Genomic DNA, 26,689 nt, shown 5'->3' on the forward strand with positions numbered 1-26,689 from the left:
CAAGACAGAGGTCCTATGGTAATACTAATCCTGTGTGAATAAATCGTCTTTTTAAAACTTGACCTTTCTGCATTTTGGGTAAGAAATGAACTGAGAGAGTTTCATCATCCTGTGTTACATGAAATTCAGAAGTTCGCTCATCAGTTCATTAACTCATAAATTATTTAACAGGGTTCCCAGGGGCCTCGGATCTTCAGAATTTGTGGATTTAGAAAAAAACAGCAAGGTATTTTCTGAATGTCCTTAAAGAGTTTATTCTCGTTGATCAAAGTATAGCATCGGAATTACTCAGCGTGCCTCAGGACGTTGGAGGTTTGCTTCGTCTGAGCAGCAATTTTCAAAGAAGTGACTTTACTGCACAAGATGAGGCCTAAGGATGTGACTTACTGTAACACTTAAAGTCCTTGAAACACAATTAACAAGACATTCAAAGTCATCAAGAACTCCTTGACTTAAATACCTGAGAATGTGTGTGAGCTTTGAAGTCCCTATGGCGAGATGGTTTTTAAGTAATGAAATCACAGATAAGGTGAACAGGGGTAAGGGTGAGGACAGAGATGGAGAGACAACAGTTGCTGAGGAGAGGCGGAAGCCAAAAAGAGAATTTGAAGTAGGTCTTTGTGTGCCAGGTAGCCCATTTCCATTGGGCATCTACTATAATGGTTATTGACAGAGCGTCCTAATCAGACCTCAAAGAACCATTTCCCCTTCTTCTGCTGGAAACACTGGCATCAGCAGGAAGCAGGAGAGGGAGATACAGCAGCAAAAGAGCCATTAGGTAGGCACATTCCCAACTGTGTTCTTCATACATTCTTTTAATTCTTCCAGCGCACACTGTTTGGTATTCAGTCTAAAGTCACAGGTGGTTTGGGCTCTTAGATCTGGGCCCAGATTTATTAATCGTCTCAGAGGGGGAAGTCAGTAGTAACTGGACAAAAAAGTCTCAGTGTAACACATATTTGGTCCTGTGCAATTAAGCAACTCTCCTAACCTGGAAATGCCTCCGATCTCTGCCAATATTTCAGAGAGCTCCAGAGGAGTCCAAGTCTTTTAGGAGCTGCCAGGAGATGGCTTAATGCTTCATGACAATAAGATTATTGTTAGCTCACAGTTTTGACAAGAACTGAACATTTTTTTGTGGCTGACCTTGGGCTGGTGCTTTTGGCAGAAACCAGTGTCCTCACAATCCAAGTCTTTTTGGGTATTTTTTGCAGCTAAGCACTTTTATAGCTCTTCATATGTTTATAATGTGCTTTGTAATGGTAACGTTTCCAACAAGGACTTGTATTTGAATACGTTTATGTCCTCCTAACTGGATGTCATCCAGTTAATTCTGATAAAGGATATCTCAACTGAATTTCAACTTTTGACATTTAATACATCGTATTCTATTTGACTTATTTATTTCAAGTTTAGCAGAGCTGTCTTATCGGAGACACTGGTTAACATCATGTAAGGGGACTTAAAAAACTCTGTGACATTAGAGCAGTAATATAGCAGCAAACAACTATTTGCTATGTAAAGATACAGTGGAGTAATGACATCCTCGCCAGAGGATGAGGCGTAACGCTACCTCTGTGTGTGTTTTAAATTAAGCTTCAAAGTTTGTTATGGTAGACAGACCAGCTGTACGTGCGTGTTAGTTCATTTGAGTCCCTTGTGTATCCCACTGGCTTGCTAAAATGGGCTGCACTCATGATGCATGCAATAATGATTTTAAGACCTTGCTGTTGCGAAACCATAGCACCCACTCTCCACTCTCTTTCACCCCCAGGTTAACACTGTTAACTCTGTTAGCACTGTTTTTGTTGTTAGCACTGTCCACATTGTCAGCACCGTTAGCTACCATATGCCAGCTTAGCACCTCCATGTTGAGAGCCGTGTGAACAGCCTCTAAATCATAGATTCACTCTGAATATCACATAGAGCTCCTTTAAGTTAACAAATAGTGTAGAAGGTGAGAAGGATGCCACAGTCCACAGATCATTACTGGCTGTAAAATATTATACAATGTAGTACACAACACTGTTCTGGGCATTGTTGGGTAGGCTGATATGGCAAGATGAATTCATGCAGTCAAATGACCTGCACTCTATATTTACATTAACATAGTCTACTGGGAATATCACTATGCCATTTTAGTTATATATTAATATTGGCCTTACATTTTTGTATATATAACATCTGTAGTTCCCTACAGTGAGTTACATATTTCCCTGACACATATAGCCTACAGTGCTGCTTACTGCATTTTCACCTTTGTTTAAAACTGTAGATTGTCATCTGCAAAATGTAAAATTACTGTAAATTAGGAATGTGAGACCCGCTCCTAGGAGGTCTGAGTCAATGAAGGAGGCTTCGTATGCTACTCTAAAGTTAGTGTCCTTAGTCCCAGAAACGGGCTTGATAGATACAAGCCAATATCTGATCCTGGCCCATTGCCCACATGTCTCATACTACCTACTAGAGGAATATATTTCTACGGAGCAGGTGTCATTTTCTTTTGCGGCTCAGCCTGTGCTGTAGCCAATCACAAGATGTTGCTATGGATGCTTGGACAATGACATCATGAGCTAAATGTGATACTATATTCCAGCTTTTAAAAAATGTGTCCGCCCTGTAATCCTTCTGTCTGAGCTTTTACCAGACAGTCTAAATAAACCTGGACGTCGACATATGTCTTACAGTCACGTTATCTTTGACAGAGTGAAGACAGTTGGAATTTCCTATGCGTTTTGTCTGTGATTGCAGAGTGTGTACGTCATGTAGCTGTGAGTGTGTAGAGTTACTGGCCTCAGTTCCCACTGGAGCCACACATGCTAAAAATGTACACACTCATCATACTGTGAGGCGCTTTGGATCAAAGAGTCTTCATATATTATTCACAACCCCCGTGTGCTCTTTAGACTGTTTGTGTCTGACAGGATGATGGATGGACATACTGAACAAATGCTCATCCAGCACATATACAGAAACTCCTTGACCCTTTGACAGGTGACTGTCAGTTCTTCACTTACAAACAGAAAGGGATGGCAGCTTTGATGACAGGTTGTTTCTCTGGTGTGAGCAGGTAAAACAAAGGAGAATGACCCTGTCCTTTAGTTTTGCCCATCCATATCCCCGTCATCCTGACAAACAAACACTGACTCCTTTGGTGTCCACTTTGTCCTTTTCTCTTCATGTCAGTGGCATTCTCCTTTTAATCCTGTTGGTTTTGTAGTGTTCCTTCCATTGCGTTGCATTGTAATTCACCTGAAAAACAAGGTTTACTGTGTAGATTTTATCAGCTTTTTTAATTTCCTGATGTGTTGGGAACTATTTCACAGTGGCCATCAAAAGTAAAAATTAAACATTTTTCAGATCAGATTTATTCATTCAAATGATCAAAAAGCCACAAAAAAACAAAGAAAAAAAAACATGTGTTGTCTCAAATAATTCTTTCAGCTGTTGCGTGCTCCTTCGTGGCTCCACCACCTGCTGCTCCTGCTGCTCGTGCTGCCCCTGCTGAACCCAGGCACCGAGGCCGAAGAGGCTGTGATCCGGCTGTCCTTACGGATATTTTTATGATCATCATTCAACATGTAGAAAGAACGTGTAATCTATTGAGTCGATTTACATAGATAATTCACAATCATGAACCTAATCTGGATCTTAAACCTGCTAATTGCCAACTAATTTAACTAAATGTGTTATATTTTTAATATTTTGACATGTTTAGATTACGTGTTTCAAAGGCATCTGTGTATTGTGTACATAACAGAGCGCAATACGAATTAAAATTGTAATTTCCAATAGTGAAAAGCAATATTTATGTGCTTTACTAAATTTACACAAGCACTACGAGTGGTCAGGAGCAGGAGTAGATTTTGTTAGTAGCTACGAAAAGATTGGAGCTACTAAAATATTGATGAATGCGGACATGCACGTAAATTTCCATCTGCGAACAGTTTACACACAAATTCCTTCTGCTCACGTTTCATGAATGAGACCCTGTGATTACAGTAGTTGTTGTAAAACACCATGCTGTGGAACTGTGTTGTTTTTGCCAACATGTTATCTGTTCTTTTGTCCATTCACTGAACATTAACTGTCAAGTGTACTTTACTGCACATTACAGTATGCATAGCAGCCTGATGTGACATCAAATCCCAAACAGCACAGGCTAAAAGCTGCTGTGCTGTAGTGGATTTACTTGTGTACTGTAAAGCTGTGTAGGCTGACATTATACTGTAAAACATTATAGGAGGCACCAGAAGTGCGGTGCAGCTTTCTCACTCTGGCTGAGACATTTTTATGCCTCCATTCGCCTATTCTTGTGAACGTGAAAAACACCTTGGGGGAATTTCTTTAAATTGGGCACAAATGGACTCAGTGATGAACACATAAGATTTAAGTAATCACAGGTCAAAAGTCCAAGTCAGTGTGACCTTACAAAACATATTTTTGGCCGTAACTCAAGGATTCATATGCTAATTATGACTAGATTGCATACAAATGTCTAATAGAATAAAATGCTGAACTGGTGACATTTTGTACTCAAAAGGTCAGACACCTTGAGGAAATTCCTCCAAATTTGGCAAGCATTCACTCGGACGCAACTGTCCAGAATTAGAAAGCACTTTGAATTGCCCTGGTGTATGAAATGTGCTAAAGAAATAAAGCTGCCTTGCCTTGCTTTAGAATTTGGTGGTCACTGTTAGGGTTAGGGTCACTGTGACCTCACAAAACACATTTTTGGCAAGAACTTAAACACTAATTCATAATCATAATGTTATGCAAAAACACTTTTTTGGCCAGTATTCAACATCATATTTCAGGAACAGAAGGGGAGACATTTGGTCAGATACTAAATTGGTGACACTAATCTAAGGTGCCCATCTTGAAATGATGCTGATTGTATAGATCTTCTGTGCTGCTGGGTTGAAGATATGCATGAAGCATCCATGTTTTAGAATTTGTAGCTTCTTTGCGGCAACATCCATATTTGAATCATGGCTACTGGCATGGCACATATGAGTCTGGACAGACATTGGATGTCAGCTGCAGCTTGAGTGGTTTGTAGAGGCATACAGCCATGTGGTGGTAATTGTAGTTTGACTTTAAAGGGGAACTTCACCAGTTTTCAAATTCATATATTTTATTCCTATAGTCTAAGACAGTCCAAAAGTATTAGTAAAAGGAACAACTCCCTCACAAATCTAAAAACTAGAGTGCTAAAACTCAAATTTGGGATGTCAGAGGGTGTAAAGGCTGGAGCTTTGCCGTAGATAATGAATTGGATAAGATGCTCTATATGACACTGAGACAGCTAGGGTAATGCTTTTAGTACATGGGAACATTTGTTTGAGAACTGAGAACACTACAACAGAATGAAGCTGATTTAGGTATAAAGAAGAAAACAAACATTCTGTGGGTCCACAAAGTCAGACATTCATTGTCTATGGAGCAGCTACAGGCACTTAGTGACATCACAAGTTTGAGACTTACTTCTCATGTTTTTGGCTTTGAGAGAGAGAGTAGCTCATGTTCACAAATATTGATTAAACCTTCCTTGGCCATGGAAATAACTTACTGGAATTCCCTTTTAAGTTTCACTAATGCAGTATGTTATAATATTATATCAAAGGGCTATACATTCTCAAAATACCATAAAAGTTTGTCCCATTGGAACTCTGAAAATGAACACTTATTCTCCAACGTTCATACTGAAATTAACACTGCATGCGAATGTAGAAGGCTCTCACTAAAAAGTGCAGGGTCCTCAACAAAAAACATAAAAAATGAAAACTGTTTAATTGCTGCAGTGAGCACACTGCTATGTACACTGCTTGTAGATTGCTTTGTAACGTGAGTGACAAATGTCTGCTGTTGACCTTGGATTGCCAATATAGGGGGGACAAAAACACACAGCTGTTGAGTTATTTTTTAATGTCATTTCTAAATTCTTTGAGCATCACTTACAAAATCCAATTCATCTTCATGTTGTTGGGGTGGAGGTTGTCCTGTGGGAAAAGTGCTCTTTGCACAGGTGCTTACTGTTGCCTTTTCAAAATGTGTTCTGCTACATTAGAGTGTAGGAATAACTCTGAGAGCAAAACTATCAGCATTGCTATAAAAGTTCCTTTCTTCTTATTTTGGCGACCCCACCCTTTATGTTTAGTGCTACTTCCTGAGATCAAAATGAATAATTTAAAGAAAGGACATGGACTACATTCCTACATACACACACTGGTAATGATATTGAGGACAGCAGCGTTGTGTCCTTCTCTGTATCCAGCGTATGAATAATAGATTGGATCCAGGAAGTACAAACTGGCCGACCAACCCATCAGGTAGAGAGTCCCACCACATCCTGTACGCAGCTCTCTTTCTCTCTCCCTCTCTGTCCGTCTCTTTCTCTGCCTTTTGTGTATCATCAGTTTGTTTCTCCTCTCTCTGTATCTCTGTCTGACTCTCACTCTCTGTCTTAATCCCCAGCTCCGTCTTCCTCTCCCTCTCTGCCTCTTATGTTCATCTCTCCCTCCCACTCTCCATCCCTCCCTCTCCTCTTCCTTTGTTTCCATCAATTCTGATCTATTGGAGAGCCGGCACAAAGAACGACCACGCCAAGCATTTCAGCGTCATCTTTAAAGGTGTACCGTCAGGATATTAAGGCTTCAAATTACAGAGGATAAACAACTTAACCGGCTACTGAAACAGGAGACGGCTCAATGTTTGTTTTTATCTTCTCTTGCTGCAACTGAAGTTCATAACCATCAGCCTGATCTTTACAAACCTCCAGCAGTGTGGATGATGCAGGGATAAGGCACAGGAAATTGAAAGAAGAACCTCGGAAGCCTGAGCCATGGTACTGTATGTGAGCTCCCAGGATTGTACTGGGGGAGCTGGCAGCAGGGTGGTGGTCGCACTGAGGCCTGGCAATGGGTCAGACGGGGCCCCACATGGACTGTGGCGTTATGTTTGCTGCCAGAGGAGGCCCACACTGACTCTGCCTTCATGTAGGTATACAAGAGCAAAGGGATCAGACTTCTGGAGTTGTTTAACTGTGTGCTTGTTGTGGGGATTTTAAGGTTGAAGTCAGCTAGGAAACGTTATTCTCAGTTGTGGAAATATTCTTTGTTGTATTCTCTCATTTTTTCTCTCTTAGTCCTGTGAACTACTATCAGCTTTGTCCCCCTGCTGCGGAGATATTCCCAAGGAGCAGATAGTGATCTCATGACCAGCTAATATTGTGAAGTACAGCCCAGCCCAGATTCTCTTTGTTCTCTGTCTGCTTCTGTCTGTGAATACCTCTTTAAGCTTCACTTCATGCCTTTTCTCTTTGCCCTGTCTTTCCCAGTATTGTGTCAGATAATGTTTTTGGAAGCGGGCCAAGCTAAAGTGCTGTTGTCTTGGGTCATTGAATCACTTTATGTCTATTAAGTCCTTCCATTTTACGAGAAGAGAATGACTGAATGTCTGTTTGGAGGAGGCACCTTGAGAGTAAGTGGATCTCGTGGGTCTTGACATTTAGGCCCAATCCCATTTCTTATTGTTACCCCTACCCCTCTTTTTTGAGTAGCCTTTTGCCCCTCAGAACAGAATTACAAGAGGTAGTGGTTGAAATCTTCCCCTGTGAAATGGGACAACCCTTCAAAACCCTCATGTGTAGTTGTAGGTTTCGTTTACGCAAACAGATATGACTTTGGCAATTATCAATTTTTTACAATGTCACATGCCATTTATCTGATGTATATAGACCAGCATGGATGCTCACAATCAAACAAGCGATTGAATAAAAGAACACTGCTTCATTACTAGTCCACAAGCTGTGGGCTAATATTAGCAGCCTGTGCTTCCACCCTGCCCATCTGTACTGATATCAGAGGAGCGGTAACAAGTGCAGCAACTTTGCTGCTGGACTCAAGTTAAATTTCGAATGTCATATGCCAAAATATGTCAAAAGGCAGATTTTCATTCACAAATCAGCAATAACAATGAAAGATTGGCTAGCTAGCGAAAAGAAAAGGACCATATTACATTACAAAACTAAGATAATACGATGCTTATCGTAATTTGTAAGTCTTTAATAACAATGAAAATATATTTCTGGGTTTCTTGTGTTGCTTGTGCAGCCATCTTGCTGATTATTTCTTATAATTATAATTCTGGACAATGTCTGAAGAATCGGGTCGAGATTCTCTTTCACACATAAAGCACATAGCAGAAGATATTTTGTTGCAGATGCATTCTCACCTACTGGAAATACTCTGTTTGGTTCTGGTGAGGGGTGATGCCTGGGTAGAATGTGCAAGATCCAGGACATGACAGATTACACCGTGGCCCTGTAGCTAGTTTGTAAATTGGTTCCCTAATCTCGTCATCTCTCCAGTTAGGCATTTTCGTTGCCACCTTCCTGTAAATGAACGTTCTTCTTCACCCTCAGATTTTTGTGAGTTTTTTCAGTTTTGCACGAGCCTCATGATAGAAACGTCATCAAGTAGCTCAGTCCATAGGGACTTGGGTTGGGAACCAGAGGGTCGCCTGTTCAAGTCCCCGTCTGGACCAAATATGGAGCGTGGACTGGTAGCTGGAGAGGTGCCAGTTCACATCCTGGGCACTGTCGAGGTGCCCTTGAGCAAGGCACCGAACCCCCCAACCTCTCTGGGCACCTGACCAAGGCAGCCCCCTCACTCTAACATCTCTTCACTTTGTGCATGAATAGGTCCTGTTTGTGCATGTGTGTGTGTCTTTCGGACCTGTGTGTTAATGACAAAAGAGTGAAAAAAATGAATTTCGCCTCAGGGGGATTAATAAAGTATATAAAATTTTAAAAAAAAAAAACAACAAAAAAAACACGCTTAAGCCTAGTTCACATTACACGATTTTCACCCTGATTGTGCGTCGCGGAGACTATTGTAATCTTTTGAGTGTTCATACCTGCCGACGTGTGTCTCTGTCAGCGGGAGTCTCGCCAACTGCATTACAACCTGTGTGTGCACACCACAAGATTTCTCCACCGAGCCCTCACCGACAGAGCCCCAGATAATGCAATGACGTCACCAAACTTGGAGACAACACATCGTAAAGGCATGGATATTCTTTATTATCCTGGGTCCAAACACAACAGGGTCCCCATGATCCTGTGGACGCCGCCTTTGTTGTTGCTTGCCGGCCGGCTTATCAGTGTTGCCTGATCTTGGGAGAGAAACAAGCAACCAGGGCTATGGAAACAAGCCCAAAAGAAGCGACTGCAGTCAGACATACTATCATATGTTTAAATAACTTAATAGACGAATATATATAGAGAAAGGTGACGTTTAGAGAGCAAGTCCAAATAAGCAACTCCACTTTAGAAACAAGCCCAAAGTTGCGGCTAATAAGCGGACTTGGCAAGTGGCAACCCTGCAGCTTGTCCTCCTCACATTTTTTCCGTCTGCCTCTCATTGGCTGATGTTCTTTGTCAGTCGTGTCAGCCTTCTCCAGTTTTCTAGCATGCCACATATCCAGTCACAGATGAGGGGGCGACTTGCTCGTAGGCTTGTTCACACATGAGGACTCGTCGTGGCAGATTATCTGCCGACTCACCTCTGACCCATGGTGGCTCTCAAGATCCTCTGCGACATCAAAATCGCGGTGAAAATAATGTGAACTAGGCTTTACTTGCTCACTGGTAATTCTCCCAATTATTATCTGCTCTTTTCATACATGGGTTCATTCAGATTTTACAGGGACCTAGTACCAGGACGCTGGAAGGATAAAATCCATTTAATGTCCGAGTTCAACTGTTTGGGACTTTTGCATTCTCACAAACAGCTCCTCTGGGTAGTGTCTAGATAATTTTAGTTTTGCAGTGTATTTGTGAAAGGGGCTTCGGTTTGAAGGGTGCCCTTTTGAAAAACCTCAGTTTGAAGGGCAATGTAGTCTGAACACTTTGCCCTATCCCTCTATCCCAACAAGAATCAGGACACCACAAGATGTGAACGTGCAAAACAGAGGAGTAGGGGCAAGGGGTGTATTAGGCTTAAACCTTAGAAATGCAAGGTGGTGTAAAATGTCAGGTCCTTGTGTTGAATAGTTGTATAATAAGATTTCTAATAGGAAAATGAGGCTTAAATGAATGTCAGGCCCGTTTATCTGATCTTAAGTCCTCCCTCCTGCCCTGCTAGGCTGCTGTCTGTGTTCTGTCATTAGCACATGAGCTCTATTAGAGCAGACAGTAACACAATTACACCCACAGGCAGCAGAAGATGGAGACGAGAGACCATGTCAGCAATTACAGTCGCAGATATCGACTGCCTGTGGACTCGGCTTAATTCAATGCTATTTCAATTCAGCCCATACAAGAAGGAAACCATCAAGATGGTAATAAGATGAGATGATGTGAATAATGACGGCAGATAGAGTGCTAGATGTAGAAATGGCTATTCTGTGTTCCCTGGAGATGCTTCACATCATTTTCTCTCTCCATTGTAAAAGTTTCAGAGTGTTCTCTGGCAGAGGCCAGGTTGGCTCACATGCTTTAGATGTGGCTTCCAAAGTGTCTGAGTTTGTAGTTTCTGATAATAGTTATTGTCTCTGTAACTACCTAAGTGATATTTCAAAACATTACTTTACTGAGTAGCTTTTGACATGTACTGTAAAATGTTAACAATGACTAGTGACTGGTTTGTTGGAGTTAAACTGTGAGGTCCTTTCAAAGTTGCCATACTCTGTTGAACTACAAACACACACAGTCACAGTGATGTGTCTTTTCATTCACAAATAGCCGTCACTTGCATGGTTTTACCAATGGTCTTTGCTGGTAATCACTAATGAGAAGAAATGAAAGGTTAGGTAAGAGATTTGTTAGTGTCTGAGCTTAAAGAATCTGGAATCATCTACCATAACTCAGCCTTGTATGAGATAAGGCCCTTTCTACACCATAGATATTTCGGAAAAAAAGATATTGTCCCCCTTTGTTTAAAATTTTTTTGTTTTTACAAAATATCCCCATCCACACTAGAATGCAAAAACGCCACCAAACATTCACTGGTGTTAGCTCTCTTCCACAGTCTTCCCTCATAGCAAAGGTTGTAATAGTGTACAGGCTACTTTTTATAAAACACCTTCTAGAGGTCTCATCACAGGTGATTCCCCTTCTACGTAAGGACAAACGAGCTCACTCGGAGATCTAAGTGATTCTCTGGACATGCTCAAGTTTTCATTGCATTTCTTATTGACAGCAATCCCACTCTGGAAAGTCTCCCACCATCTGCTGGTTCGACCAGTCCTAATCCAAATCCTTCGTTTCGGATGGACTTCAAACTGTGGATGCTGGGGTGGACCAAGTAACACATGGCAAAGCAGAAACCTCAGTTCGTCCATGATTTGGTGCAGCAATACTCAGTTTTACACATCCACATGAATACACAACCAGAATTATAAGCTGTGTCAAACCTAAAACTGAGATATTTGATGTTAAAGATAGTCAATGTTCGCATATGGATGAGAGGCCAAAACATAGAAAAATATCTGTATATATATAGACAGGGCCTAAATCTTCACATTGGAGGACCTGGAACTGACATATTCTACAGAAATGGCTTGAAACACTACAGTCATTGTAAGATATGCTGACGATGGACTTTTTGGTTAATCAGCTAATGGTTTCAGCACCAGATGTTTTCTTCATCTGATGAACTCATAGTGATCTGGAGATGAAAGGTTTGACTTTGATATGTGACTGCAGTCAGTGTATCAGTGTGTCTCTCGCTTTCTGCGATGTAGTCTGGTAGTCAGTTTGTTTTTCCAAAAACATTCATCTCCTGACAGTGGTATGAGCATTTCTATTTCTGGCTATTCAGAGACCATCAGAGCAACACATTTTAGAGGGGATATCAGATTCTTCACAGAGTGATGTGAGATTTTGGTACTAAAATTAGCACAGCTGTCCCAAGATTGAATAATGTGAGTTACCTATACTATTAGCACATAAATGTGATCCAGAAAAAACACTGCGGACGATGTGATATTTGAGCTGTATAAATAGTTTCTGTTCAAGCTAGAAGAGATTAAGTCTGGACTGTGTAGAACTGAGACACTTCGTCATGTCCACTGGGCATTAGTTATAGTGTCTGTATTAAAATATTTCACTTTTATATGAATTCACCTCAAAGGAAATCACAAAGGGAGATACAAAGCCCAGGCCTTATTACACACACCTTAAATGGTGTTGGTGAGTCACACCCTCACTGAATGGTTTCCAGTCTGCACACACAGCCACACACACATAGGGCTCTACCTTCTGAACACTCCATTGATCCTCCGCTTCCCCTGCAGAAGTTTGCTGCTCAGGGTTAAAAAATAAAAAGAGCTTATATAAATATTGGAGTCAGACATATTTATGCCACCATACATTGGAAGACTTTACCTTCTCACATCTAAAGACATTGTGAGTTTTAAGTCACACACTCAGATTTTACAAAGACAGGGGAACTTGCAAGGTCACTATTTGCAGGACTACAACTAGGTTCCTTTTGAGATGATTTCCCATCCTGTTCCTGGTTGGAGATCTTACACCAAACTCCCTTTAAGAAGAGTGACATAGTAACTACTCTTCACGTGTCCACCAAAACACTTACACACACACTAGAAATGCAAGATAAAAGGCGTCAATCTGGCATTCGGGTTAGATTTTGAGGATAGGATTATAGTCTCAGAAAATATTGCAGTTATTATCATTCAGAACGACCCTTAAAGGAATGAAAACAGAATGGTTATTTTAGTCGTACAATGTTTTATTACTATAATTGAAAATTAAAACCATTTCGTTATTGGATGTGTAAAAAGCCTCTCCGATGAGAATAATTAGAATAAAGGGAAGATTTTCATCCAGTTGCATTTTTCTTCAATATCCTAGATAAGCAAATGTACATGGTATGATAACCTTCAATTTTTATATCATGGTAAACCTCAAAACATATATCGCTGCAACCCAAAACTTCCAATTTTGGATTTTGTTGCCTGAACTGGCAATCAGCCTCCATTGGTTAGCTGTGTTATTTTAGTCAGAGGAGACTGTGGGAATGAGAGGTTAACTGTTCCAAAAATTAAGATTTCTCACTAAAATAAGTGCTGGTTGGTGGATCAGAAAGGAAGGAAGGGCAAAAAGGTACTCTTGTTTGTTTTACTTCTCCACCAGTTTCCCTCCTTTTCCACAGTACGAGAGAGCTGAGACTTCTTCATGTTCTTGTGCCTTCCTGGAGTCCCCTCCATGTCCACTGTCTACCTGGTTTGCACTGGAGAGAGCGCGGCTGTTGTTTGTTGACAGTGTTCATGTCATTAAACTTCATTAGCTATGACTAAGTCTTTTGAGCCAAGATTAAAAACCTAGAATATTAATAAACATCTTTTGATATTATCAGAACATCAAGACAAGAAAAAGACTTCAGACAGCTCAGAATGAGTTTTATGACCACCTTAGACCAAAAAAATTGAGATCATGGGAGTGCACCACAGCTCCAGCAAAACTCTCATGACTTTACTCTGAAATGTGTCTACCCCAGTGAAATCACTTGAAAAGTAATTTGGTGTAAGGCAAGAATTAGTTGAGCAACACACTGCCAGGTTAGTCTGCCCACATTACACCAAAATACAAGGAGGAAGACTTCTGCTTTTCATCAGTGAGGAAAAGAGACACAAGTTCCAAGATATTTTAGTGAATGAACCATGTCTGATCAAATATTTTTACACTCTCATCGTAAGATGTCAGTAAAAAAAACATTTATGGCCTTGATGCCAGTAAGCTTACTGATCCATTAGTGGTGATTGTGGGCCCCATGCTGACTCATCAGACAGGATTCTCTGTGCTGACAGTAATGGTGGCTAGTAGACTGGTTTCCAGTAACTCGTCATTCATCAGCGCTTAGTCATTATTAGCCAAGGACAACACAAGGCTTGTTTGTGTGCCTCTGTTTCCATCTCAGATGACTTCGTGTTTATCTTTGCTTATTTTTTGCGGACATTTTTTCTGTGTTGTCAAGGTTTTTACTGGTCTCATCTGGTTTTAAAAAATTCTGCATCAGGTATTCTTGTGTGTCTTATCTTGTAAGGATGCTCCGCTCAGGCCTGTCACAGATTGCTGGAAGCCGTATCAGCTGATACGAATCACCAGTCACAGGTTTTATTTGAAGCCTTTTGTTTATTGTGTAGCATTATTCTTTTATTCACGTTTTTTTAACTTGTTGTAGGGTCGCTGTCTTTGCAATGTCTCTGTTAGCAGTTTGAGTGGGTGGTGATTGCTTTAGTGCTAGCTAGTTTTGAAAACTCATATTCCTTGACGTGACGAACCTTCAAAGGTCTGATCAGGTTCTTGGTGTTGAAATTTTTGGTTGCATTCCTCCACCAGAGATTTACTTCAAATACACACAGTAAAATACAAACTTTTTCAGGCACCTGGTAGAACTGCAAGACCAGTCAAGCCATTTTAGTGGGGCGTAGAGAAATTGTGTTGCGTTTTGCATCATCTGATCAGCCTCAGACCACCAATCAAACTATTTAGAACGAATACTATCTGATAACAATCAATGGCCAATTGATTGGAGCACCCTTATTATTTTACACATTGTCTGGCTGCAGAAATTTGTTTCCACTGAGGATCCAAAGGTCTTCATTAAAAAAAAAAACAAAGTAACAACAACAGACAACTGTTAAAGTTGCATTGATTCAGATGTGGCAAACCCTATTTTCTTCTCTCGTGGAAAGTAACTAATGCCAACATCAATGACGGTCAAAGTGTTAAGTGGGGTCAGTGTGTGAGCACGTTAGTGTTCAGAAACAGTCGTCAGCCTGGATGCAGCCCAGATTCCACCTGTTTCATCTCCGTCTTTCTGTCTGTCCCTTCAGACTTGGCTGAATACTAATTGTAGTCAAATCTGCTCCCTTTTCAGCTCCATCCAGATCCAATGTTTGTGCGTGTGCGTGTGTTTGGCACACAGAGGGAAAAGGAGCACCATGTTGGTCCATCTGGCCTTGCTCAGGTTTTGCAGAAAATGCAGCTCATTAGCAAGTGTAAATTAGACAGTGATGCCTGGGTGTCTCTTTTTCTTATGCCAAAGGCTACTGAGGGTACGTCAGTGAGTGTTGACAGTGTTTCACAGTTACAAGAACTGTGTTTCTTTCAAAAAAATATGTTCCTGGTCTAATTTGACCTTTTGGGGCACTCATGTTTGTCATTTCCTTTATGCAAAACCAGCTGCTCAGTTATAGGCTAATAGGTTATTATAAACTCTGGTGTTGGATGAAAAGCAGATAGAAGCATAGAGAGCTGTCTTTACATTTGTGTTGATCCTTTAGTTTAGACCCTCATTATGACTCCATTTTGTCTCTGTTGGTCTGTCTACCTGCAGAATGCTACCACCTGTGGTACCTGGTAATTTTCATTGATAAACTAGTATTTAGAACCAGACACAACTCTAATGAGAATCTAGGTCCTCCTAGTAGAGGTGTGAGTACGCTTTGACCATTTTTAGAGCAGTACCATGCTTCATCAGCCAGTGTCCAATACAAAAACCTTTTTGTTCATTAAATGATATGACATGAACATCAGAAAACACAACATAAACACAAATTTAAATTTAAAAAACCTTGAATTTTGGAATTTTGACTGCAACGATTAAACAGTTATCAAAGGAGTTGCTGATTAACTTTGTAATTGAGTACTGACTTTGATTGTCAAGTGACTGAATAATCACTTGATCAACTAATCATTTCAGCTCTTTAAAACATAGCATAGCTAGCTTGCCTGTATATTAAAGGGATAGTTTGAATTTTTTGAACCTTTCCATAGTCAGTGGGTTACCAACAGTAGATGGCGGTTGGCATCCTCCCAGTATAGGGAAGCAGACAGAAGCACCGCCATGCAAGCTAAGCCCTGTACTGCTGTTGACAGGGAGCAGCAGCAAAATGTATTTTAGCCACCTAAAAAAACAAAAACCCCTCATCTATCATCTCTTCAAAGCCAGACTCCATTGACAAAAATAGTAATTTACCTTGCTTGTGAGACTTTGGTGAATCCAATCAACACTTTAAAACACCAAAGTCACACAGTAACATAAGCAAACTAACTGATCGAGGCAGCGGTAGACCAGCAGCTCCTGTGTTCAGCAAGGTAAAATGAATGTCTTTGTCACTTGAGTCTGGCTTTGAAGAGATAGGTTTCAGTCTCAGTTCAGTTACCCATTGGAGGGGCTGTCTGATGGTAAGGTAAACTGATCAAAATGTTCTAGATATAGAGTAAAGTTAAACTTATATATGTTTTTTTTTTTTTTTAGGTGGGCCTTTTTTGGTGGCTTAAATACATTTTGCTGCTGATGTTGTGGTAGTTGACACCAGCCACTCAGGATCAGCTACCAGTAGTGATAGATTTATTGGAATAGACTACTGTGTCTATAAATGTGGTTAAAAGTGTGGCATTGTTTCTGGGATTTTTGTTTTTCACCTCTGAAATGCATATGTGCACATCGTGTTGGTAGCGCAGCAGTTCATTGCTTAGCATACGTGGTGGTACTCCTGCCTGTTTCTCCAAACTGAGAGTGTGCTCACAGCCATCCCCTCTAAGTAACACACTGACTATGGGTAAGTACTTTATACAACCCCACTTCAAAAAATTGGAACTGTCCCTCCTTTAATGCATCAATACTTTGGCAAGGAATTATTCTTCACAGTGAGTACATTTCATTCCTCTCAGTTGGAGACTCAGTTTGGACACATTTTGGAGTTTGGTAGTGTCTCTGCTCCTGTGGTGCTCCAGAAACTAATTTGACCAAGCTTGACACAGACCGTCCCTGAGCTCACAACCCCCACAACAAAGTCTGACATACAAAACATCTGAGAGAGAAACATTCTGTATTCACATCCATCTGCATGCTAATGCAGGAGGAGGCAGGGGAGGGAGTTCAGTCTGCGGTGTATGCAGAGGGAATGATTATATGGCCTGCTTAATGGTAAAATCTTGTGTGTTTGGACCCTATATGAGAGGTGACCACATAGTAATCTCTCTGCCTGCCTGGCCCAGCATAAGGTATTTTACTGTGAATACTTGGACACATATTGAAGGTGGCATTTATTTTCAGTGTGGTGTTACTACTATCAGTCAAGGAATGCGTTTGAATACCCTTTTAACCATTAAAAATAATTGTACAGTAACTGACCAGTTAAAGATACAGTGTGTCAGGATGAGTTCCCAACTACAACTGCATTCGCCACTGTTCTTCATTTAGGGAGCAAGAACCTACTGCTGGTCCTTAAAAAGGGACAGTTCGCCCCAAAATGCAATCTACAAATTTTACCTCTTACTTGTAGTGCTATTTATTCGACTAGATTGTTTAGATATGAGTTGCTGAGTGGTGCAGATATCATCCATAGAGATGTCTGCCTTCTCTCTAGTACAATGGAACTAGTTGGCACTCAGGTTTCAAAAGGTATCACCGTGCAGAATGAAGTGTGCATCTACTGCTAGCTCACCTAGGACCACCCAGCTAATTAACATTACAGCTCAGCCGAGGAGGACGCCATTAATGTTTACATCTTGTGCTACCACGAGCACAAGCTGCTCGTACATAAGTAGATGCACGCATCCTTCTGTGCAGTGACACAGTTGACTGGTATAGTTTAGTATAAAGAAAATGGTGTCCACTTAAAATGCCCACATTAAAGTCTGTGGATTATCTCCAGTAACATGGTCACACTTTCTGGAAAGAGTTGATGTGTAGTCTTTGGCACTTTGAGCACCACAAGGTGAGTGTCATTTAGTGTCATTATGTTGGAGAGAAGGCAGACATCTCTATGGCCGATATCTCTAACACTCTGCAACTCACACCAAAATAATTTATATTGACAAATAGCACTAGGTAAGATCTTTTTTTTTAATTTTGAGGTGAACTGTCCCTTTAACAAAAGCAAAGATGCTCCTTCATATTGACTGTTTGACAACGTAACAGGACATACAAGTGACAGGTGACTTCTCTGCAACCCTTTACAGAAGCTAAATACCCTGCAGGCCTTTTGCCAAACACTGTGTTGCCATGACAACAGGCGGTATCTCCCTGTTTCCCCCTGAACTGTTGGGACGCTATTATAGAGCTCTCTGCGCCAGTGGCTTGATATAACTTTATCTTTTAATAGGTTTGATAACACTCTGTTAAGTGTCTTGTTGCAAAATATAAAGCTCATTTAAATTTAGTGTGATTTTGTTTGTTTGTTTGTGTGTGTGTGTGTGTTTTCGCCTGTATATCCATGTTTTGATTATTGAAATAGTACATGAGAAGTTATGTGTCAGTCATAATGAGCATATCAGCTGAATGTTTAACAGGAGGTGTCTGTGTGTGTGTCGCCCTCTACAGGCCCTACATTGCCCAGACAGGGCCCCCAGGTTCAGAATGGCCCGACTCCAGAGGAGATGGACCTGCAGAGAAGGTAAGACCACACAAACACAAACATAACATACATAACAACATGTAAATATCTAACATTAGGAACAATGTGAAGTGTGTTTACTTTGTGAGGCACCATTGTTTCTTCCATTTTCTGTCTCTCCATTTTCTTCCATTTCTGTTCTTCTTGCTCACCACCAGTTTATCAGTGTCTCACACAGACTCACACACACATCCACTCAGACAAAACCTTGCATACTCCCAGTTGTTTTTCTTCCCCATACAAGGCCACTCTTTCCCTCAGGTAATAATGAGGCTGTGGAACGGCTAGGAAACACATCACACACATACTTGCATACATACACGCAGAGCGGTATTAATGGGGGCCAGCTGTTGGCCAAGGTTTAGAACCTGTTCACCAGAAAGCTTGTTGAAGGATTTCATTAGAATGAATTGCCCGCACGCACTCTCACATGCAAACACAGACAGGGGCACGTCATGAGCTATGTTTCTCCACAAACATGACCACACACAGAGATGTAAACATCTAAATTTAGTATCACATACATGAGCCAAACAATGATGACTGCTTCGGTAACCAGTTCAGAGAAAGGGCAGCTGCTGTACACCACATTGTAATGTCATAAATGGCATCGGGAGGGACGCTGTAACTGCGCCAAAACATCAGTGTCCACCATATACAAATGAATTAAAGGAGAAACATGATGAATGCAGATGCTCCTGTACATGTCAGGGAGGCTTACTGAAGGCTTTGGCCGGATTGAGATCGGGATATGTTTATCATCAAACATCTGTTTAACATTTGGGGAGTGATGAGATAAACCAGAAAACAAACTATGGACACTGACGTCATGTCCTTGTCCAAAAATGGTCCTGGTCAGACACCAAATCTGCATGAGACAGCCAGCCAGATGGTGATGTTGTTTCCATGTCCAATAATGGTCCATTTAGACCCTCTCTTATTTAAACCAGGAAATATTGATCATATTATTGCTTGGAAAAAGCAAATGCATCTATCTTTGTTTGTTTTTTTTCCTTTACGACATTCCAAGCAAACAATTGACTGACCTTGACTTTGAAAGTCAAATCAAAACGACCCATTTTTGTTCAAAAATAGTTCCAAAATGGAAGTTGTTCCAGAGTCCACAACGTTCAGGCCTTCGGCTGGTCGTCCTTCCCGAGCGTCTGAGCAACATCGAAGGATGATATTAACAAAACGGGTCTATTCAGCTGTTCTGCTTAATGTACACAATGTGCATTCAGTAGCTTCATACATCATAAAAATTAAAAATGATAAGTCAGTTAAGTTCAAATTGACATTTCATGTGATTGACACCCTTTTTTAAGAATAAAAAACGGCATTTATCTATATCTACATGTAGATTATCTCCCTGTGTCATCGTTATAAGCCTGGAGTTTTCATTAAAGCAGTCTTTGTTCACACATAGGAGAAGTTTTCCTTCTGGTCTTTCTGCCAGAAAACCAGGTGACGTAGTATAAAGAGCGACAGTCCATGATGAGACGGAGTCATGGTGGGTGACTGTGTTTATGCGTTACGGGCTTTTACTAAGGAGACCCAGGTTTGTGTCCCATGTGAGTCAATGCTGGCTCACTGTTTTTACACTTACTTGATGTGTGAACATCATATTTTTACGTTGCTTGGATGCTCAGGAAAGATGTCCAGCTGATGGCCAGGTAACCTCACAGGCATTTGCACAACATTCATTGTGGTACTATTTTTGTACCATGAGAGGACGTCTTGATGGATGTTTAAACAGCGGTCTTGTGACATCACAGCGTTTGCATGGGAATGGACCAATATAACCCTACGCCATTCTGAGGTAGAGTTAGGAGGTCCGACCATTTCTGTAACCGATGTTCACGCCAGCTTCTTGCCGTAATTGGCCAGCTGAGCGAAAAAGGATCAAGGCTCTTTTGCTCATGGTATAGCTATTTCTGTTGATTTTCATATGAACAAACAAGTGCAACACTATGAACGGTTACAGAAATCGTCGGACAGAGACCTCCTCACTCTACCTCAGAATGGCGTACGCTATATTGGTCCAGTCTGGGAGAGGCTTTTATAAAATGTGCTCCCCGTATTTAAACATCAATTTATTTTTTAAATTTGTAAATTAGCTTTGACTGTGTCTGATGCCCCTCCAACATTCACTCATTCACTACTCAACAGGTTACTCTGTAGTGTTCACCTCATATGTGATGGATGATAGAGATGAAATAGTATACATGCTCATGATGTGCGAGGATTCAATGGACAACATAAGTTGGTCATGTGAGGGTTAAAATACGATGCACAAGTAATGGAATACTATATTCATGAAATTCGGGTTTCAATAACATTTAATAACATAGCGAGGGGCTTTGCCTGAGGTGAGGCGGCCATATTGGTTTGGTCACTAACACTACCTGTGTTGATCGATGCTAAAATATAGATTGTTCTAAAACACATGTTCATTCTATCGTCCTTCAGACACGCAGTCTCTCTTTGCTGTTTCTCTCTATCTTTCTATGTCTCAAACACACCCACACACACACACACACACACACACACACACACACATACACACACACAAGTAGTAAAGCATTCTTCAGGTGTGAGTCAATGTGTTTGAGGTGAACTCGGATCTGCCAGGAATTTTACAGACTCTGTAGGTCTCCGAGTGCCTGATGGATCTGGCTGCCAGCTCCTCCTTCCCTTTCTTTTCCATTTCTTTCTTTTTTTCCTCCCGCTTTCTCACTTTCACCCTTTTGTCTCCGTCTAGCTTCATTTGTCTTTCTTCTTCTCCTCGCCTCCCCTCCCCTCGGTTCCGGTCACAACTCCATACTTAGCAACGGATGACAGACAGGCAGTGAGTGGATCAGTGACTGAGGTCATCCGCTGATACAGAGGCCAATATCAGCCGGGTGTGAGAGTGAGTAAAGGATGTGTGGAGCAAAGTGAGAATAGGATGAAAAAAGTGAGAGGAGGAGGAGAGTAGTGTAGAAATGAATTGGCAGCACTCTTCTGCTTCTTTAAAAGGAAAGCTAACTCGCTGCAAGCTTTGGAAGATGGAGAAGGTCTGTTTTGCCAACAAACATAGTCAGGTTGTTTTTGAGCAGCTGTTTCACATCTAATCAGAACGCCGCTGTCAGTAATCCAGTCACTTTACAGACTAACTTGGAGTTCACAGAAAGATTGAGTAGTTTTGCAGCTGCTAAACCTGCACACATAAGACAAAAAGAAACTGTGTAAGTCTCCAAGCACCCACTAAGGTTGACATGCACCCCAAACTTTTCTGCCAAGCGAATGGCGTTTTGGTGCACATATTTAAACTAGGTGATAAGTATACATGTGGTGCAAAATTAGCTCCTTTTTGTTCAAATGAGCCTCATAAATGGTCCATTTTACAAAGATCAGAGCTGATAGCTACACACAGTTGCAGTCAAATTATTTTTTGAGTTGATAGTAACTGAAGAGCCTAAATACGGTTTCTCTCTGTTACGTTTAACTTCCTTGCTTGAAGTTTTGAGCAATGTTTCTGCACCTTGTTTGTCACAGTCTGTAGCTCCAGTCTGAAAATTTCACTTTTCTTTTTCTCTCTGCCATTGTTCTGCCTACTGTCTGTTATCCACATGGATAATCATGGATATCATTAGCGCAATATCTTTTGTGAATCCGACCTTGTGACGGGGCAGATTTGTGGATACAAATTCATGGTGCTGTCAGCAGACGCAGTTCATTCCTTAAGATGCCCTGATGGCCAAAATACATAGGCAATGGATGCGGTGCAACAAGTCTGACGCACATCCTGCAGCAGAGCATGTTCATTATAATGAACTAACGCTGCTACACTAAGCATGAAAGCCGCGAGCCATGTGGTACTCTGAACGGTAAAAACTGTATAAAATTGTGTAAATACAAGTATAGTCTGTTAAAAGACCATTGAAACAAATACCTTACTGTAGGCTACCAGAGGTAATGGGAAGCAGCAGAGCAACCTAGTGGATGTTTTGACATTTCACATTAAAGTAAGTCAATCAAATCAATGCATCCTGTTGTTAAAACAATGCAGTTAATTAATTAACAGTTAATTTAGAGTACGCTTCCAAACCCAAACTGCATTATCACTTGGAAAAATGCAGTGTGCACACAGTGAAGCTGGCAGCAACCACACGCTACAAAGACAGATTCTGTCTAGCAGCCAGACATCCTGCTCCACCTATATAACATGTCCCTGCCCCATGTATTTCAGCCTTGAGAAAAGCATCTGCACACCATCTGTTTGAAATTATTTTTCAGTCCAAAGTTTAAATCATAAACCTTCTTCAAAGCATTTCCAGGATTTTAATTTGTGACATAAATGACTTTGTAGCTTTGGCTGACCTGTGAGTTATTCTGTTAACCACCTGACTAAACTGAATCAAACCAACAAGCTCTCTTTATCTGTATTAAACTACTTTAACTGTCCTCAGGCTGGAGCGAACACTCTGAATTATAAAAACTATAAACGATAAAAAACATGATTTTAAAAATGATTCTAACTCAAGTGAATGGCGGAGTCCACACCATAGCTATAACGACAATGCCAATGCCAAACAATATCGTTGGGATCACTTTCAGAGTGACTTGATGAATGATAGAAATGCTGACAGCCAATCACAGTCCATCTAAATTTACAGGGCGTCACAGCTAGAGTGCTTGGTGCCACTGTGTACCAAATGTTCCGATTCATCAGTGTGGATGCTCGCATTGTTATGGTTACAGTTATCAGTTGGCGGGGATGGCCCTTTATTGCAGAAAGCTACTGGTACCTGCCTTCACATCACTTCAAACGCTCAATCAGAGTTAGCTTGTTCGACAGATATCGCTCCAGATCATTTGTCTCTACCTTTGATAAAAGGATACAGCTGCCAACCTCCATCCCACCCCAGAAAGAGGAGATGCTGACATACTTCTTGGTGGGAACGCTATCTAAAATTTGTGGTGACACAGTCAGCCCATTGTAGAAACACAAAGCTTAACAAAGGGATAATATCCTGTGCAAGCATTTTCCTAATTTGCCCTTTGACCACAAGTGTGAGCTCACTCAACACAACAGCTGATGTTTGGCTACGTCTTCCATCACTCATGCTTTTCTTCAGGAATGTGTGTCATGGTGAGCCCTGTGGCCTGATATGGAGACAGAAGAGGAGAGGAAACAAAGAACTGGAGATGTGGATGACTGACAGTGATGTTCCTCTCCGCCTCATTAAATAAGATGAGCTAACCTCATTCCTCAGTGACCACACAGTCAAACACGTTCCGCAGTCTTCAGTGTGGCCTCTTCTTGCTCACTCTTTTGAAGAGTGAGATCATTCATCCATGGAGTGGCTGGACAATTCAAATGCTTCTGTAATGGGGTTTTCCACAGCGTCACATGGCGGCAGGAAAATATGAGGCACATCTTTATTTCTCAATGTCTGTTCCCCCACCTCCATTCAGCTATTTCCTCCTCCATCTCCTCTCTAATCCTCCCTTTCATGGAGACAGAGATTGAAGAAGAGGTGGAGCAAGCTGGACATGATGCTTCAGCGATGATTGATGGATCGATGTAAATATTCACTGCGTGCGTGAGCGAAGTCACAGGCGGCGGAGGGAGAGAGTGCGGATAAACCACCTGTTCAGAAATGCAGGGTGCTACCCTCAGATTAAAAAGACATGAGCTGGAAATAATAGGCTGCGGTATAAATAGCTGTGTGGTGCGTGGGAGCAAGGGAGTGTGTGTTGGGAGAGAGAGAAAATGTGTTGCATGGTCTTGAATGAAAGTGAGGATGGAGGAATAGGAAGGAAATAGAGTGTGTTAGATTTGTGTTAACTGTTAGCACATAGCTGCTGGTATTTAACACTGAGAGGATGAAAACACCAGCAGCTGTTCTGGGTTGCACATCGACACGAACACGTGTTGACATCTGAATATAGTCCCAAATGACAGTGACACACACACACACACACACACACAGAATCATCTGTAAAACCAATATGTTAGCTTGGCTTTGATAACAGGGTTGGGGTCTGATGTTAGTGGGACACATGACACATGGTGTGTGTGTGTGTGTGTGTGTGTGTGTGTTGCACTCTTGGACTGGATCCTCACTTGAGTAGGTCCATATGGTCCATCTGGGCTCTTATCCATTCTTACAGCACTTCCTGGTTCTGTGAGCCAATCAGTCGATCCGTTCGGTCCGGCTGGCCAACAGATTTCGCCAGCCTTCAGTGTCCCTGGAGATTTAGCACAGTTGTCACTTGTGGCAAAGTGGCAAAAATCATTTTTGCTCAAGGAAAAAAAAAAAAGCTGTATACAACCGAAGACTAATGATAATAATCATGTCATTGTTAGAGTGTGAAAGATTTAATAATATTTAGTGAATTGTGCAGTGAATTGAGCCTTATAGCAGATGAATAACAGCATATGTGATTAATGACAAATGAAACAAAAGTGATGTCAGACAAATTAAGTATCAACTGACAGTGGGAAGGATGAAATTAACATATCGAGACTCATGATTTCAGACAGACTATAGCAGAAAAATAAGTAGAAGTTCAGGATGGACATGAGCACTTGATTTTGAAGGTCAGTATTTTTTCAATGTATAAAGTAATGTTTATAAAATAAAGTTCATGCAGTGGTTTTGATACTTTTAAACAGCTTGGCGTCAAATGTTAGCAGCTGTGTTAGTTTGTGCTAAGTGGGCAGTCTTACCTGTGTAACAGCAGAAATGCATTTTGGTAATTTTTCTAATGTTATCTTTCAATTTATGGTTTAATAGTCATATTACCTTTTTTTTAAGGATACATGATAATATTGGCATGTCATCAGTATCGTCCGACATTGGCTTTAAAATGAACTATTCGAATCGGCCAACATGGTTTTACTTAATTTACACAATGAATGAATATACATTGAAAAGCATTGTATCATATGTCTCCATCTGCTGGTGGGCCATCAAGATAAGAGTATGCATGTATAATATGATATCAATTCCACTACAGATGAGACCTGATGGCCACCAAAATCAGGTGGGGGAAAAGTGGATGTATTGATATCGGTATCGGTTCTCAGTCAAATAAGTTGTTATATATTGGTATATCGGATATTGGCAAAAAATCTTATATCATGCATTCCAAATTCCTCTTTGTTTTTTTGAAAGACCTTGAGAACTCTACAATAATTTAGTGTGAGTATTTGTGTATGGAAGTTACTTAAAATGCACCAGTTTGTCAGTACAGGTAATTCATTGTATGAAGAACATCGACTTTTCTGTAACTACTTTATTTGATTTTCAGTTAAACTTATGGAGACCACTTCTGAAGTGAAGCTACTTGCACAGTCTGTTTTGTATTCAGTGATTTTTTTCACAAGCTATTGTAATGTGACTTGCTGTTTTTTTTGTTTTTTTTTTTAAATTATTTTTTTTTTTCATAATTTAATAATAGTTATTCTACCTGTATGAGATGTGTTTTTGCGTCACATATGTTGTCTGGCAGAAGCACCAGCACATACAGCATGATAGAAGTATAAATGTGGTAACCTTAACAATGAGCTACAGCTAAAAATATTATTGTGAGAAGTTTTATAGATGACACTAATGGATATTTTTTGTCTCATTTTAGAAAAGAAACCAAAGAATCCTGCTCACTGTTGGTCACTTGTACTCACTTCATGAACTTCGTTACAGTCCTTACCTGATGAAGTTCTGACTACCATAATGTTAACTTGCTCTTACTGGTTGATGACTAAATATCTGCAAATGTAATGACACTCCCATCAGCCTGGGCTGTACTTTGTTGTGCTAATAAGCAGATGTTAGCATGCTATTATGCTAAACTAGATGGTAAACATATCTGCTAAAGATCACTATTTTAACATCATTGTTATCTTGTTAGCATTTAGTTCAAAGCACTGCTGTACTTAGGTGCAGCCTCACAGAGCTGTTAGCATGGCTGCAAAAAGCCACCCCGTTTACTCCATTGTACTTTTTATACTATTTGTATTTTACTAAATTAACCTGCCAAATTATTTCAGTGTCTGAATTCGTCTGTGCAGCTTTTTATAGATGTGAAAATGACAGAGTAGTGAATGAGTGAACAGGAAGTGATTTCAGACCGTTGACTTGTTTTTAATTGGAAATGACTGCTACTTTCAGAAGCAACATTCTGCATGAGCATGTGTGATTACAAACTTCTTGATGCTGTGGGTGTCAGTAATACAAAATTACAAACAAAAATCACTAGTAAA

The 26,689-nt window shown here is 40.7% G+C and overlaps 1 protein-coding gene across 8 annotated transcripts in view; it reads left to right on the forward strand.

The window, feature by feature from the left end:
• The window catches only part of enah (ENAH actin regulator), a 182,047-nt gene that overhangs the window by 114,986 nt on the left and 40,372 nt on the right, over positions 1 to 26,689 (forward strand). For all 8 annotated transcript variants that reach the window (XM_078174069.1, XM_078174068.1, XM_033648455.2 and 5 more), the window contains one exon: positions 18,363 to 18,435. In XM_078174069.1, the coding sequence (XP_078030195.1) occupies positions 18,363 to 18,435 (73 nt within the window). The remainder of the gene's footprint in view (positions 1 to 18,362; positions 18,436 to 26,689) is intronic.

Source organism: Epinephelus lanceolatus, chromosome 13, assembly GCF_041903045.1.
Source record: "Epinephelus lanceolatus isolate andai-2023 chromosome 13, ASM4190304v1, whole genome shotgun sequence".
Taxonomy (NCBI): Eukaryota; Metazoa; Chordata; class Actinopteri; order Perciformes; family Serranidae; genus Epinephelus; species Epinephelus lanceolatus.